General features: G+C 37.5%; 1 protein-coding gene across 2 annotated transcripts; it reads right to left on the reverse strand.

The window, feature by feature from the left end:
* Window positions 1–1,156: 1,156 nt before the first annotated feature.
* On the reverse strand, window positions 1,157–16,979 carry wdsub1 (WD repeat, sterile alpha motif and U-box domain containing 1). 2 transcript variants are annotated; one of them, XM_067373998.1, is made up of 13 exons: window positions 16,723–16,979; window positions 15,995–16,415; window positions 13,867–14,054; window positions 12,293–12,382; window positions 12,104–12,197; window positions 9,140–9,173; window positions 8,970–9,010; window positions 8,778–8,884; window positions 7,238–7,252; window positions 6,881–6,910; window positions 4,745–4,924; window positions 2,138–2,272; window positions 1,157–2,057 (listed from the first exon to the last, which is right to left on the reverse strand). In XM_067373998.1, the coding sequence occupies exons 2-13, from the start codon at window positions 16,390–16,392 to the stop codon at window positions 1,906–1,908; spliced, it is 1,464 nt and encodes a 487-aa protein (XP_067230099.1). In that variant the 5' UTR covers window positions 16,393–16,415; window positions 16,723–16,979; the 3' UTR covers window positions 1,157–1,905. The 2 variants fall into 2 exon arrangements, with proteins under 2 accessions (XP_067230099.1, XP_067230100.1); XM_067373999.1 differs by lacking the exon at window positions 7,238–7,252.
* Window positions 16,980–17,869: the final 890 nt, after the last annotated feature.

Genomic DNA, 17,869 nt, shown 5'->3' on the forward strand with positions numbered 1-17,869 from the left:
CTGGACGCTCTGGCTGCTCAAATCAGATTTCAAATAGTCTTTTGCTTCACTCTTCTGTCATTGACGAAGCAACCCATGCAGATAGGTTGGTTATGTCTGTCTGGACCAGGGGAAGGCAAGTTCGGTCCTAGAGAGCCGCTGTTCTGTAGTTTTTAGCTCTAACCTTAATCAAACACACCTGAACAAGCTAATCAAGCTCTTCAGGATTACTAAGGCTATAGGCAGGTGAGGGTTTTGGTCCCACTTTATATTAAGTGGCCTTAACTACTATGTACTTACATTTAAATTAATCATTTGATACAAAGCACTTATTGTGTACATACATGTTTTTACATTGTACTTATATTTGAAAAACACCTGCATGTAATTACATCTGTAATTAATTTCTGTAATTACATTTATAATTACACTGTTGACCCATCCCTTACACCTTACCCACCCTTAAACCTACCCATACCACCAAAGCTTTCCCTAACCTTACCCGTATCCCAATTCAATAGCAGCAAAAGTGTTTTCCAATTCAATATGAACCCAATAAGTACATTGTACTTACATCAAAAATAAGTACATAGTAGTTAAGGCCACTTAATATAAAGTGGGACCAGCTTTTTTTTTCTTTTTTCAGGGTTGGAGCTAAACTGCAGGACAGCAGCTCTCTAGGACCAAACTTGCCTACCCCAATCTGGACACACAAATCTTATACGATCACTTACAATTTGAGGAAAGTTTGCCTGCAGTCTGAAAATAGCCTAAACATTAGAGAGAATCCTCATGCTCATCGGTTGCCACCTCTGTAGTATGTAGTATGGATACTAGTACACTAGTATTGTAGTGTAGTTAGATGCAAAGAGCGCAAATTGGACAATGGAACCATTGTGTATCAGTTCTAACTAGCGTTAATGTCGTTTCTTTGTGTACTATTGAACACACCTTTATTTTTATGCTTTTTGAAGAAAAGTTTGTGTAGAGTTGCTGTAAAAACTTTTTTTTTTATAAGCAGGATGGTTTATCATATGGTTGTTCAAACATGTGGGACAACAGTTACATGATAGTTTAATACTAGGGTTAAAGATTTGTTTGAAACTCCAGTGATGCCTCTCTAAGAAATCATCATTAATCATTGTTCAAATGAATCTCAAGACAAAAGTCAGTTGTTCAACAGGTTGATTTTATTGCTGCATGTTCATCAGACAGGTCTCATAACAATGCTCTTATGTACAGTAATATACATATGATTACATAGTAAAGCCATGCAATTGTAGTCCCTGAACTGGTTACAATGAGCATCCACTAATAAATGTATACCTGATTTTAAGTATGTAAACTTTCATACAAGCAACATTATACCCTTAAATGATAAATAGCTAATCTCAAAATCCTTTTATGAAATAAGACTGAATCAGCTGAAGAATCACCTGTATTCAAACCTGTGGGTCATGATGGGAGATCGAGAACAGCTGCAGAAGGAATCATAATTATGTGCTACAAACGGTATAATTATGCAAGCAAACTGTCCGCTACTGAGCAGAAGGGATGATAAACACTTATTATGATGTTTAAGGCCACTCAACACTCTGCTGTGTTATGATGGAGAATCATTCTGGAGTTTCATCCTGATTATGAACCACTTACTCTTCAGCCTGAATGTGACGACTACCATCACTTTGCTGATGGATGACAGCATGAACCTCCCATCACATCTAATGGAACACCTCACTCTCAGGATTAAGGCTGAACTTGGGTTTAAGTCAAGAACTAAGACATCACTTTGTTAAAAGTGCTAATTGTACAGCATGCTAATGTCTAAAGTCAAGCTGATCTCACATCAGCCCCATGGTGATCCAGTTCTACAGAGCTCCGCAAAAGCTAGTTAAGTGAAGTCTTACAGGCCAATATTATCGAAACTCACTGGCAAGTGGTCCATCGTAAAATGGCCATTTTCAGAGTACGGTTGGGTGTCAGAAGGGTGGTCTGCAGAGGCAGGTTGGTCATAGGGCTGGTGCGGCTCTTCGTGTTGATCCAGCTCTCGATGGCCTCCCGTTCATACGAGTAGCCGTCTGCAGACAGAAAACAACAAAACGCTTAAACTCAAAACGAAAAGTCCAGTCAAGCAGGTTAACCCCTCTCAGACGCTCACCAGCAGCGATCACTGGGTCCTTCATGATCTCGCGTGTGATTGGACAGAGGTACTCGTCGGGAGTGCCATTAGAGACGGGTGCCATCTTCAACTCCTCAATCTTCTTCATGACTTTACTCCGAAGGCCCAGAGACTCTGACAGAGCACAAGAACACTTCAACACCACCCAAACACATCCAATTACAGAAAAGTGGGATTTTCAAGTAGAGATATCTGTGCTAAGAACAGCGGTGGTTTGGTCTTCAATTCCAGCAGTGTCCCACTCTTTCTATAAATGCTGGGCAGAAACTGGAACTAATGTAGACATAATGTGCAGCACAGAAATTATTTTTAAAGTCCCCCCGTAGTCAATAATTTTATCATCACCAAAATGGCACATTTAAACATTTTTACCTGTGAAAAAAAGTCTTCATGCTTTAAAATAGCTTGAATGTAACTCTACACCCTTGCTTCATTTATTATACGTGGATGTATGAATATGCTAATTAGCCCCGCCTCCACCCACTCAAGCTCAAGAGATCCACTCGGTCAACTTACTAAGGTAAACACTGCACCATGGTATTGCTTTTTACAATGCTAGACGCATAACAGTAATTAATATGATTAGCCTTTTGCTTGACCACATTATCAAACAACTAATAATGTGTTGCTAATGTTACACAAACCATGTCAGACAGCTGCCTTCTAACAATCTGTATCCTTAAAAACGCTTTGAACACCTTAACGTCAGTGGAGAAAGGCATATAGTTCATCATAACATCGTGATATACATCATACACCCGCTATATAGCCAAAACTACCCAATTTTTTTATATCAACAGAAAAATATACCAGGATATATTCTCTTGAGACTCTCCCACTTCAGAGCGGTCATGGACAATGATATGCTAAAGCCTGCCGGCACATTGACGTGATTGTTTACAAAGTAGTTTGTGACATCAGGAACACCAGTGTCTTTTTTTCACTGCGGCTTTAAGGACATGTTGGTAATTAAAAAATATATAGTGAAAACATGTAATGGCACTTGTTTTTTGCCTGTTATAAGGTAGGGGGCGCTGTTACACATCATTTGAAAGAGTACAGAATCTCCAGATCAAAAAGCAGGTGAAAAAGAAGCAAAAAACAAGCAAAAGAAGCATTGCTAATGCACATGTAAAATAACACGACCATCAAACATTAAACGGCATTTAATCAAAACTGCCTAATGTTGCCAAATGAAATGACACAGGACGAGGTACAGGACCGTACAAGCTTTGAGGGCGCTGATGCACTCGATGGACTCAAATTTTTTTGTTAAATTCTAAACAATGTTTTTGTTAGAAAATAAGCCATTTTATTGTGGTTGTTATGCACTGTAAAATATATATGAAAAAAGATAATAAAAATTAAAAAAACGATCAATAATTCATGGCAACAGTAACACTTTAGAATAAAAATAACTATTAACTACGACTTTTCCCTTAATTAACTCCCAACTTACTGCTTATTAATAGTTAGTAAGGTATTTGTTAAGTTTAGGTATTGGGTAGGATTAAGAATGTAGAATAAGGTCATGCAGAATAAGGCATTAATATGTGATTTATATTTACAGACAACATTCTAGTAATACGCATGCTAAGCAACTAGTTAGAAGACCCTAAAATAAAGTGTGACCACTTCAACTCATAAATAATTTAAGCAAATGCAGCTTTCTTTTACAAGTTATATGAGATTCAGCTTGATTTTTGAAGTCAGTTTTTAATATAATTTAAGTTGAAATGAGCAGTACAATCAATGTCATTGTACTTAAGTGATGTTGCTGCTTTAAATTAAGTTGAAATAAGTGGAATTTTTTTTACAGAGTAGTTTTTATAGGCTGTTGTTTGCTGTTTTGAAACTTTGAACTTGAAACTGTGCTGTTTTATTGTTTTCTTGGTAATTTGCCATGCTGTTTTCATACTCTGCGCGTTGCCCACCCTCTTTAATGAAGGGCCACCCCCGTGATTTCTGGCACTTTGCCTTCTCGTTTCAGCAGCCCACCACACACCACTGCTCAAAACCATCTGCATCTCACCATACAGAGGTAACAAGACTGACTAATGTCCATTTCTGCCAATGGACTGCCTTCACAGTGGGCAGCAAAGGAAGTCATGCTAAATGAAATGGGGTGATTTCACGGTCACGGCAAGATGGACAGTGATTTATTTTACTTTATTTTCAGAAGTGCACATTAGGATAGGATTTCTTATGCAAATAGCTGCTGGTTTTAGGACCGAAGCGGGAATAATCAGCTTTAATGCACACAAACTCTTCTCTGGACAAGTGCTTTACATAACTCAACAAATCCCATGTTTACATTCCCCACAATATCTAGGATTAGGTCTTACGTTTGCCACTTTTTCCTAAAAAAAAACATGACCCAATCAAGATGTCCTGTTAGGTAATGTATAAGGGACATGGTGAAATCCATGTTATTTTTATATAACCCCTCTGAGGTCATTCCTGTAGTATTACTGACGTGATCTCCACCGAGTCCATATAGAGATGTACATAAAGTAGACATCCAGAGTCTACAGCGAGGTATGAGACATGAATGCCAATACTGAGTAATGTGTGCTGTAATTTTACCAATGTGCAGCTCAGAGCTGAGGGTGTCCTTGGTGAGAGAGAGCAGCTCCTCTCCATCGATGTTATTGGATTTAAACACGTCAATCACGGACTCCAGCCCCTCCTCACGTAACCATGCCAACACATCCTCCTCAGACCACTCGCTCACCATCAGTCTGGAGTGTCCACACGACTTCCTGCCTGGGAGACAGCAACAGGACACATGGTATGGGTATGGGTCAATGACATTCTCTTCACATCAAGTAATTCACGTCAGTCCAATAGCCTTGTGGGAAGCACTCGACCTATAATGCAGCTGCACCTCGAGCTACCAGAGTCCTGTCTGTTCTGGTCCACTCTCTCTTCCCTGTTGTTTCCTGTCTCATTGACACTATCCTGTCTAATAATGTTCTTTTTTTTTATCATGACTTTTTAGTTTTATCAAACAAATCATGAATTAAGCCGAAGATAAAGAGGGAATTCTTAATAAGACTGCAGGTCATCTCTTCTCACACTGCATCTAATGCATAAATCATGAGCTGGAATGTTCTACACCATGTATCCGCTCAGGATGCAGATCGTTTGCAGTACTTTGAGTTCCTACTGTGTGTGTGAGATGTTATTTTGTTATTCATAATGTAGATCTCATCAGATTTCTTCCACACACATGCAGTTAAACCAGTCACAGTATGTAAAGCCCACCAGAGCTCACTGTGTGTTTGGACTGAAGCTGCAGCTGTGATCCATCACCCCTGAGAAACTTCTGAAGGGCGAGAGAAGAATACATCTCATTCTCGTTCCTGTTTGTGTATTCGGTCTGACACTACACCTCTCCCGTGTCTTTGACTCACAATGAGTAATTAGTGAACATGGTCAACAGAGGTGTAATAACAATCGTGTGTGAAGTACTTAAAGTACTTAACCTTTTATGCTTTTTACATTCTCAACTTTCTTTAGTGTGTAATGTTGCTGTTCAAGCATGAAAAAGGTTTGCAAAGTTAAAGCACAAAGTCACTCCAAAGGGAGTTATTCTCTATATCAGCAAACTTTGTTTCTGAACTTTTCCTATGGTTTTTTTTTTTTTCAGTTTATGAGTAAAATAAAGCCTGTGGTGAACATAACCTAATACTTTGACATTTTGTTCTAAAGCGTACACTGACTGCACACACTAACACCCCAAGCTGTCTTATCTAGTTACTTGTTAAAAATGTATGTTTTCAAAAATAAACTGCTTCAAAATGTGTGTAATCTACCTTGTAGAACAAAACGTCAAAGTATAGCCAAGTTTGTTTACCACACGCTTTATTCTGCACATAAATCGAAAAACCCCATTATTATAGGAAAATATCGAAGGAACCAGGTCCAGCGGTGAATTAGTCTTCCAGGTTCTGACATCATACCAGCACCACTCATTTAAATAATTCCCATCCAAGGCATACACAAAAAAAGGGACGACCAGGTTCAGGGTTGCCAGGTCTGTGCAACAAAAGTAGCCCAATGCGATTTTCTCCATTGGGCGGACGAATTCTCCACTGAATTTGTATGTCTGGGGGGTGTTTTGGGGCTGTTTGAGCGCTGAAATCATAAGTACGGCAGTGGAAATTAACCCGTGGAAAAAAAAATGACCTACGGCAAGGACTTAAAAGTAGCCCAATTCCGTGGGAAAACCGCAGACTTGGCAACACTGGTTGCGTTTGTAGTGTGTTGAAACTTGTGGTTATGGCAAGGGGTGTGACATCTCTGAAACACACTAACACGCTCAAAGCAGTTGACCAATCACAACACACTAGTCCAGCCAACCAATCAGAACTTTTCAGAAGGAGGGGCTTCATAGAGAGGAACTAAATAAAACATTACTACTGACAGACTGGGAAGAGAGGTGCTGCAACAATGTAAAAGATGTGAAAAATAAGGTGTTTTTTGAACATTCAAGCATGAAAATCTATTTTGGTAATATCCACAATATTTGGTTTATCCACAGCCACCTGCAATGCATTCAAGGTATACATTTTTTTTTGTTTGTTTCCTAGAAATCGAATGTATGACCTTGGTGTTGCTATTGCAATGCTTTTCCACTTGAGCTTGCAGGTGTATAAAATAATTCATAAAAATTGTATATATATTTTTTTTTTAATGTACGGTCAGGATCTCTCTTACCTTCACTGCTTGAAACTGAAGCGGCTTCATCTGAAAAGAGGAACACAAGAACAAGCATAACTGAACATTAAAACAGACTTGACTCCCACGTCATTTCACATCATTTAGGGACAGATTTCAGCTTACAAGCAGCCGTCATGGTTATATTATATATTTTGTTATACGGGTTGAATCTCTTGAGCTCTATAACACAGGCTTTAGCAGTGCATCAGAACAATACAAACACTGCTCAGTTTGTGTTTTTGTTGTCAAGTGTTTGTTTGTTGAGTGTTTATTTTTTGTGCCCTGAAAGCCAGTATGAGCATACTGTTTGCTAGTTACAGCCAAAACAAACTATAAAACTGGTAACACACTCACCAGGAAAAGATTTGCCTTCAGTTTCAGGAAGAAATGATGAGAAAGAAAAAAAAACAATCATCTTGTTGCACAAACAATCATTCTTAGAACAAATAAAACAGAAAAAAATAAATAAAATTCCCCAGTGCAAATAGTATGTAACTTTCTGTGTATGGATCATAACTGCTCTGCAGTACATTGTCATACCCCCATCATATGTTTCAATATACTATATAAAATATTAAACATAATTTTAAAGTTCATTAAAAGGACCATACACCCCTAAACAAATTCTGTCATTCGCTCGCCGTTGTGTCATTCCGAAAGTGTATGACTTTCTTTCTTCTGACGAAGAGAAAAGAAGATATTTTAAAGAAACTGTTGTGTTCCCACTGTTCCATTGCACCGACAAAAAAAAATAATAATAATTTGCATATCAACATTTTAGAGCTGCATGATTCTGGATCAATTGAGAATCACGTTCATCTTATTAATTTTTTGTTTGTTGGTTTAAAATAGATCACAATTCATGATTCTGAACAGATAACATGTAATTTATTACAGGTTCTGACAAAATGCTAATTGTTGCAATCTATTTAAAAAATGCTTAAGTTGAATTATTATTATTATTATTATTATGTTTGTTTTAAAAAATATATATAGGTTTGAATAAATGATTCAGTGACTCACTCATGAGAGACTTCATTACTGGATGAATCAGTGTTTTTGAAAGAATCTCTTGAATTAATGATTCAGTGATAAATACATTTTTAACAGTCACTTGTCGCCACCTACTGGTGTAATGATGTAATTGATCCAATCTTTAACTGAAGCATCAAGTTGCTTTTCAAAAGGTGATTTACTCTATTTTGCTTCAATCTAACTTAAATAACGCACAAGAGCAAACCTCTTCCGGAAGCTCAAACATGCTGCATAACCAGTGATTTTTGTGTGTTACGCAGCACGTTTGAGCTTCCGGAAGAGGTTTGATCTTGTGTGTTATTCAGGTTTGGTTGAGCTTCTGCTTATGTTCGCTGATCAATGTTTACATGTGAGAAAAAGCCTAAAATTAAATCTGTTTGTCCTAACAATTGATCGATTCTCCTCAGAAAATTTGGACTCGATTCACATGGAATAGTTTTCTAATCTTTTTATGAAGTTTTTGAGTCATCAAAGTGGAAGTTGCAAAGGCAGTCAATGGAAGGAAATCTAACAGCATTGTCATCAAAAATATCTTAATTTGTGTTCCGAAGATAAACAAAAGTCTTACAGGGGTGGAATGACATGATGGTGAGTAGTTAATGACAGAATTTTCATTTTGGGGTGAACTAACCTTTTAATGACATCATCCTCTAGGAAGAATTCAGTGTCTAATATAATTACAGAAATCTGTATGATAATTTTGTAAAATATATTAGATTTAACAAGTTGAGACGCTTATGTGCCTGAGCTTGACCAGAGCATATTTTTGAAATATGATTTATAGGAAATGCTTTCATAAACGAAAGCATTTGGAGTTTAAAAAGTACTTTATAACAGGACTGACTGTAAATGAACCCACCCTGAGCACAGCTGCCATCCTCGACCCTCCAGATATTAACGCTTTTGTCCATGGAGCCAGTGGCGATGAGAGGGGCCGTGGGGGAAAAGGCACAGGCCGTCACATACCTGTCCAACAGGAAGAGATTGACTGACAGGGTTCAACAACTTACACTGAGAGTTCACAGCTCAGAAATCCTGACTCAGAACTCACCTGTCATGCTGGTTAAGTGTGTAGAGTAAGATGCCTTCGTTCTGCAAAGTGGAACTCATTGTTATAAATGTAAATGTTATGCAAAAGACATCCAAGCGGGCTGAGCTGTCAATCATCTTTTATATTTATTGGTCGGACAGAAATATATGATGAATATGAATGAGACTCACAGCTTGATACACAGTCACGGTCTTATCCACCGATCTGTGGGAAAAGAGAGAGAGTGACATTTAAAAGGCGTGAGTCAGACGAGCCCTCCATGGCCTTTATGTGCAGTAAAACCGAGCTTGTCTGCCTGCTGACACACAGAGGATGAAAAATCCATTTCATCAGAGATTATTAGCAAACACACTTCAAAACCAGCACTCATCTATCATGATGCTCTTCACACTGCTGATGTCTGTGATTACACAGCACCATCCAGTGGAAAACAATGAAACTGCAAGGCAGCATCAATATACATTCACATAATTTGTATTTATGGATTTTGTCGAGTAAGAGCAGTCTTAAATGTGTTAAATAATGTCTTAAAGATTTGTGAGAAAATGAGGTGCGCTTCAGATCAGCGTCATGTTCGGCAGCGGCAGCTCTTAAAGTCACAGCAACCTAATAAACCAGTTGCTGTGATGGTGTCTGACATTAATGTTCAAAGAACAAAGGTAAAAGAGAAAATTGTAGTTCTAATAAGGATTAATCTATATTTAATTTAAAATTTATGCAGTGAAGACTGTAAAGTGTTTGATAAATATCTGTATATTTCCTACCTGCTAGACAGGAAGGCCACAGGTAAATGAGAGTAACTGAAATTTTTACAATATAAAAATATTAAAGACCCCAATGTTTTTAATTGCAATTAATTACAGAAAAATTTGACTAATTTATTTTTTTAATCGATTGGCAGCACTATTATTCATATAACACTTTTTACAACAGATTGTTTCTAAGCAGTTTCACAGTAATAAACTGGAAAATAACAAAGTGTTGATTCAGTTCAATAACTGTGAAGTTCATCAATTATGAAATGACAATAGTGTCATTATTCAGCTCAATCCGATGTTCTCATCCGATAGTGTCAGCATCAATCCTTCTTCCAAAACGTTTTTATTTTACCCTGTTTCACTATGATGAGCCTATTATAAGTGTTTATATTTTAGACCTGTCTCGATGGATTTGCGGGTAACAGCGTACATAGTTCAATTGCCCATGCATGTCTCGTCATATCCGTAAATAGAAAAAAGTTGCTCCGGTTACTTTGACGCATGTCTGGTGTGGGAGTGGCATTGGTTATTCGTCACAACGAGCAACAAAGGTTGAAATGGAGCCGATAAATCTCAAAACTCTGTTCACCGTTTGTTTAAAACTAAAACGGGTGACTCCCCAGAGGAGAGTCTCCTGGCAAAAAGAGAACGCAACAGATCTCGTAATAAAACAAGAATCAACATTGGCTTGTCTTTTCAGACATGGCAAAAACTGAAGGTGCGTCCAAATTCACGTACTTAAAAACATCATAGAATAGTGCATAAGTATAAATAGTGCAAGTAGTGTGTTCATGCTGAAAATCCAAAAAGAAAAAGTGCACTTTAAAGGAACACTCCACTTTTTTTGAAAATAGGCTCATTTTCCAACTCCCCTAGAGTTAAACAGTTGAGTTTTACCGTTTTCGGATCCATTCAGCCGATCTCCGGTTCTGGCGGTACCACTTTTAGCATAGCTTAGCATAGTTCATTGAATCTGATTAGACCGTTAGCATCGCGCTTAAAAATGACCAAAGAGTTTTGATATTTTTCCTATTTAAAACTTGACTCTTCTGTAGTTAAATCGTGTACTAAGACCGACGGAAAATAAAAAGTTGTGATTTTCTAGGCTGATATGGCTAGGAACTATACTCTCATTCAGGCGTAATAATCAAGGAACTTTGCTGCCGTATCATGGCTGCAGCAGTGCAATGATATTACGCAGCGCCCGTGAGCCCCTGCTTGCACAGGGAACGTGCCTTGCATCCATGGAGACGTATGTGAGAGACGCTGCGTAATATCATTGCACTGCTGCAGCCATGATACGGCAGCAACGTTCCTTGATTATTACGCCTGAATGAGAGTATAGTTCCTAGCCATATCAGCCTAGAAAATCACAACTCATCATTTTCTGTCGGTCTTAGTACACGATGTAACTACAGAAGAGTTAAGTTTTAAATAGGAAAAATATCAAAACTCTTTGGTCATTTTTAAGCGCGATGCTAACGGTCTAATCAGATTCAATGAACTATGCTAAGCTATGCTAAAAGTGGTACCGCCAGAACCGGAGATCGGCTGAATGGATTCGAAAACGGTAAAACTCAACTGTTTAACTCTAGGGGAGTTGGAAAATGAGCCTATTTTCAAAAAAAGTGGAGTGTTCCTTTAAATAAGTGTGGAATGTTGGACACTTTGTGCACTCGACTGTCACAGCTTTAATTACGCAGCGAAGGGGAAGGGGCTGTCAGACTCCGATGTTAAATGACAAAATAACCTTATACAATTCACGCACTACATGGATGAGTACATAGCGCATAAGTAATGCATAGTGTATAGTGTGTCGTTTGGGATGCAACTTGAGATTTGAAATGTTGTAAATAATGGCGTTTTTATTACTCAACAGGTGAGTAAGCTATTTTATTGAACAGATAAATTGCCATATGTAGCTCTCTAACAGACAGAGTTCAATGTAAAGCATTATCTATTGTGAAGGGTCATTTCATTGTGGTTGTTGTAGCGCTGTGCTGGAATTTATTTTCAAGGAAGTACCGTTCCTATTAATGAGTAAAGCTACAGTAACATCTTCAGCTAGTCAGCTTGAGATCCTTTCCATCTAAACTGGTTCTATCTCTTAAGCCTAGTAGTGAATGTTTTATGAGCAGAAGGATAACCATATTCATCTGCACAGTCGAAGCACAACCAAAACAATGTTCTTCCGCAAAATGCATGCAGTTTGTTTGTTTAACCTCTAGAGGGTCAAACGTTACATAGCGTACCTTTAAATTGAAGGTGATGTCATTTTCTCTATGTTGATAAAATACTTTTTGTATTAAAGTAAAAAAAAAAAAAAAAAAAAAATCAACCCTAAAGTGGTAGCGCAGGTATGTGTGTGTCACTGACCCCGACACCAACATCTGTCCATCAGCAGAGTAAGCACAGGACAGAACTGGAGCAGACTGACCCGTCAGAGTGTGAGCGAGCTGCATCTTAATGCCTGTGGATCAACATACGTCACTGATCACACACACATCCACTAAAACACAGACAGAGAAGGAAGGAGTAGACACTGGCAGGCATCGGATGTGCTACCTGCAGCAGACAAAAGAGAAACAATCCATATCTTCAACAGACTGTCCTGTCCACATGAGGCCAGCTTAAACTGAACACAGCCATCTGTGCCTGGGAAAGACAGACAGAGAGAGTTCATTATTTAGTTTTATTAAAGGGATCGTTTACCCAAAACTTCGGTCAACATTTACTCACCCTCGAGTTGTAAATTTCTTTGTTCTGCTGAACACAAAGGAAGGTATTTTGAAGAATGATAATAACCAAACAGATCTGGGGCATAATTCACTTCCATAGTATTATTTGTTTTTTCTACTCTGGAAGTCAATGGTACCCCACATCGGTTTGGTTATCACCATTCTTCAAAATATCTTCCTTTGTGTTCAGCAGAACAAAGAAATTTACAACTCGAGGGTGAGTAAATGATGACAGAATTTTCATTTCTGGGTGAACTATCCCTTTATCAACACATTAATCCTAAGAAGACATTAGAAGAAATGTTAGGAAAGCTATTTTGAAGATTGCCAAAGATACAAGATACTCATCATTTACAGTAATCAAGCTACAGTCTAGTTACCCTACTGAAAAAGTAGTTACTATCATTGAAAAGTTTGGGGTTAGTAAGATTTTTTACAAATGTTTTTCAAAGAAGTCTCTTCTGCTCATCAAAGCTACATTTATTTGATCAAAAATACAGTAAAACTGATATTGTGAAATATTACAATTTTTATATTTTAATACATTTTAAATGAAATTTATTCTTGTGATCAAAGCTGAATTTTCAGCATTATTACTCCAGTCTTCAGTGTCACATGATCCTTCAGAAATCATTCTAATATGATGATTTGGTGCTCAAGAAACATTTTGTATTATTATCAATCAATGTTGAAAACAGTTGTGCTGCTTAATATTTTTATTGAAACCTTTATACATTTTTTCAGGATTGTTTTATGAATAGAAAGTTCAGAAGAACAGCATTTATTTAAAATAGAAATCTTTATAACATGTCTTTACTGTCACTTTTGATCAATTTAATGCACACCTGCTGAATAAAAAATATTAAATTCTTAAAAAAAAAAAGAAGATCCAAACTTTTGAATGGTAGTGTGCAGTTAATCCATTTAAGAGGACAATCGCTTTAAAAACGGATAACCATAAGGTGATATTTATTTTTACAATCAAAAGCAAACTAGTTCACTTAAAAAAAAAAAAAAAAAAAAATCTGACTATGAATCTATATTGAGAAGAGTGTGTCTGATTTTTACTTAAAGGGTTAATTCACACAAAAATGAAATTTCTGTCATTAGTTACTTAATTAAAAACAAAACCACTGTTTTAACAATGTCTTTAGTACCTTTCTGAACCTTGAACGTATTGATTTTATTGCTGTCAGTGGACGAGTCATATAACGTTACCTCTCGGATTTCATCAAAAATATCTTAATGTGTGTTCTGAAGATGAACGAAGGTCTTACAGGTTTGGAACGACATGAGGGTGAGTAATTTCATTTTTGTGTGAACTAACCCTTAAAGCTCGCTCAGATACAGCAAAGTAGCATTTGGCAACTTGTCGGAATAATTAAAATCTTGGAGTCCTACCCTTCATTATCTGCGGAGCAAACTGACAGCAGGAGACCCCGAGGTCATGAGCGTTCTTCTCTGCATGGAGATGGTTCATATTCAGGTCCCACAGTCGCAGGTCACCATATGTGGAGCCGGTGATGAACAGCTGAGCGCAGGGAGTGAAAGAGCAGGCCACTATACTGGTGTCAGTCACCGCACCAGTCCTAAACATCACCACACACAGGTGTCAATCAAACAGTTTGGTCTGGGGCAGTGCAAAATAAATCTATTTTAAGGCTTGATTCACTATTGGTGGATCCAAAATAGTCAATATTCACATGAATGCATTTTATTCATATTTTATGTTAATCATTTATGGCTTATGATTTATCAGTATTACTTATGATTTCATATATTCATGTACTCCTAATCTATATATTAATTCTCATCATATTTTCAAATATTTACTTTTCATTGTACCCTTATGGTTATTCTTATTTTATATTTAAGAGTATGTATGCTTGCTGTATTCAATTGTTCTTTAAAGTGTCCCAATGTGACGGGTCATGCTGACACGTTCATGGTTAGATATTGGACGTATGCCAAGTACTGCAGAAGTGATGGTATTTTCGGAATTAGTTGCTTATTTGAATTTAATATGTCTGTTATTATTTCTGCTGATAATGTGATAATGTAAGATCTGCAAAATCCCTATTTTATCCCTATTGATCTATTTTTGACACTTGACCAGTCTATGACATAATGGGTAAATCCATTTAGCCTTTTCTCATTAGAACAAAACATAAGTTTGAGTGGGATGTAAATTTCCCTATGCTTATGGTATAAAATGGACTGAGTCGTTGATAGTTTAGCTTTTTCCTTTGCTGTCTTTTGCTCTTCTGTTTCATCTCTCCTATCTGCAAATGTCTTAATTATGGTTCTTTCTTCCTGTATATTCTGATCTTCATCTATTAGATACAATACTCTGGATTTTACAATACTCTAAATTGTATTATTAACTATTAATTACTTAAAGCTGTAGTCCGCTATTTTTCCTCTTTGTCGCCATCTCTTGTTTGAAATCTGCAATTGCAGTCAAATGCGGAACAGTTATCTGTATGTGCGTACGTGGATGAATCTAATGTTTGCTGTCAGTCACCGCACCGGTGTGGATACTGCACTTCAGAATCACAGATTCTACGTCTTGAAAGTATGACCAAAATAAGAATTTTCACTGGAAAATATCATCTGAACAAGTAACATTTCTGCCACTTTTGTTCTGACCAACTGAGGAAAACAGCATTAGGCCTACAATAAATCACGCTGCCAATGATGATTAAATCTAACAATCGCTTAGCTCTGATCATGCCAAACCGTGCAAATTATTATTACTGTTATACTTTGTTCTCAAATCGTTAATGTTAACAACATTAGCATTACTATGACTATGTGTGTATTAGCGTTACCTGTAGATTTCAATTTCTGTAACCACTCAACAGTCCAAAGTCTTTTGCTTTTTGTCTACGGGAGAATCTCCAGTTGTCACTGATGATTGTCATTTGGACCTCTCTGGATTACAATCCGCCATCAAAATGATAAGTTTAATTATTTCAGCTGCTGTGAGAACAGGCTATAAATGATCCGCTACCAGCAGCATCCTCACATGATAAAACCGACTAGCCTGGACTCCTTCCTTTCTGTTTACGGACATGACGTAATGACGCACAGAGGAACTGCTGCATGCTCAAATTTCCGGCGGAAATCCACCATGTCGCTCTAATTATAAAACATTATTACAAGCTTACTGTTGTGAATCGAGCTAAGATAATGAGATAGTTTTGAACACTGTCTGGTTATGTACTTGCTCATTTTTAACCAAAAAAAGTTACGGACTGCAGCTTTAATGAATTTGTTTGTCTCTATAACTTCTAATGAATAAATTTGTTATTACTTATTCAAATTTAATCTCTGACATAATCATTGCTGGACTGCCTGGATCTCAGTTTCTCAAGTTTTTGCATCAACTATTAAACAACATTGCTTTCAGCAACATAAGAGTGGTGCATTCTGGTCATATCTAGACAAGAATTGGAAAGTTACCAATGATACTAATTTAGCTTTTATAAAATAGTCATTTACAGTAATCTTACTACAGACAGAATACCTGCGCAGGGTCCTGGAGGTAAAATCCCACAGTGCGATGGTCCCATCGGAGCCTCCAGACACCAGGTAAGATGAATCTGGAGAGAAGGCGCACACCCTCACCGGACTCCGGCCCGGATGCTCCAGGACGGCCTCGATCTCTCCGGTGTCCATCGACCACACCACGGTGGTGGCATCGGTGGAGCAGGAGGCCAGGTACTGACCGCAGGCGCTGAAACAGCAGCAGTGGACCCCGTAGCCGTGTCCGGTCAGCGGGGAGAAGGGCAGCTCGCTGAAGTCTCGGGTGGAGTAAACGCAGACGCTTTTGTCCGCGGAGCAGGTGGCCAGCAGAGAGCCAGAGAAAGCACAGCAGTTCACATCATCTCGATGACTTTGTAAGGTGCAGATTAGAGACACCATGTTTGTGTTTTGTTGACGGGTTCCTTTAAATACACAAGAAGAGGAAGTCACTTACATAACGGACAAAACAGCATACTGTAATTCACATTTAGCCTTTCTAATTCTAACAAAAGACACATTATTTAACAGTGAAACCACTTCATTTTATAAACTTGATTTGCGTTTTTATTCAGTTGTTTAAGCAAACCGTGTTTAATACCACTGAAGTCATTGTATCCTGACATTATCCATTATCATGTTTAATAATCTAGTGTTACATTTAAATATATATTTTATGCATTTTCATTGTTTATGTAATAATGTGTAATCGTGCCTGAAGACATGACGTACCTTCTGCGAACACTTCCTGGTTCTGTCACGTGACTTTCAAACCACGTGGTTTTTGTTTACTGTTATGTGTTTAGGTTGTCACCATAGACATAATAAATATGGTTGTCAAATGCAATTTTTTTGATGCATTATGATGATTTATTTAAAGTTGTGATTTTCTTTATTATTTCATATTGATGTTTGCAAACTCAGGATATTTGTTTTCTGTTCTTTTAATGTATGATTATTCATTGTAACAGATACAACCACTTTATTTCCCTGATCCTGTATGTTCAAATTCTGCAATAAAAAAAAACAAACAATAATATTTGGTTGTCATTTCATCGGTTTGCTTTAATTATATCCATGTACTTATTTTACGTGGAGCCATTTTCACTTTTTATGCACCTATTTGTACACGTTAATGTATTTTAATTATGTGTAAATAAATGTGTAATTATGTAATTGCATACAATAACATTTAGTCATATATATATATAACATTTACTTAAAGGATTAGTTCACTCACCCCCATGTCATCCAAGATGTTCATGTCTTTCTTTCTTCAGTCGAAAAGAAATTAAGGTTTTTGATGAAAACATTCCAGGATTTTTCTCCTTATAGTGGACTTCACTGGAGCCCAAACAGTTGAAGGTCAAAATTACAGTTTCATTGCAGCTTCAAAGGGCTCTACTGGATCCCAGACCAGAAATAAGGGGTCTTATAGAGAAACCATTGCTCTGCTAGTTTGAACTGATTGTTATATACTTGCACTAGCACAGGGATAGGCAAGTACGGTCCTAGAAAGACACTGTCCTGCTGAATTTAGCTCCAACCTTAATCAAACACACCTGAACAAGCTAATCAAGCTCTTCAGGATTACTAAGGCTATAGGCAGCTGAAGGTTTTTTTCAGGGTTGGAGCTAAACTCTGCAGGACAGTGGCTCTCTGGGACCGAACTTGCCTACCCCTGCACTAGCATATTGTATATGACAATTTAGTTCAAACTTTGACCTGAGGAGGGCGGTAATACACTTAGCAGTGTCTACACTGCCGGAATTCTAATGGAAAAGAAGAAGAGAGCTAGTTCAAGATGAGCATTTTAACCTTTTTTAGAAAATGAGCAATGGTTTCTCTAGATAAGACCCTTATTTCTTGTCGGGGATCG

The sequence above is a fragment of the Chanodichthys erythropterus genome, chromosome 21 (assembly GCF_024489055.1).
Source record: "Chanodichthys erythropterus isolate Z2021 chromosome 21, ASM2448905v1, whole genome shotgun sequence".
In the NCBI taxonomy this organism is placed as follows: domain Eukaryota; kingdom Metazoa; phylum Chordata; class Actinopteri; order Cypriniformes; family Xenocyprididae; genus Chanodichthys; species Chanodichthys erythropterus.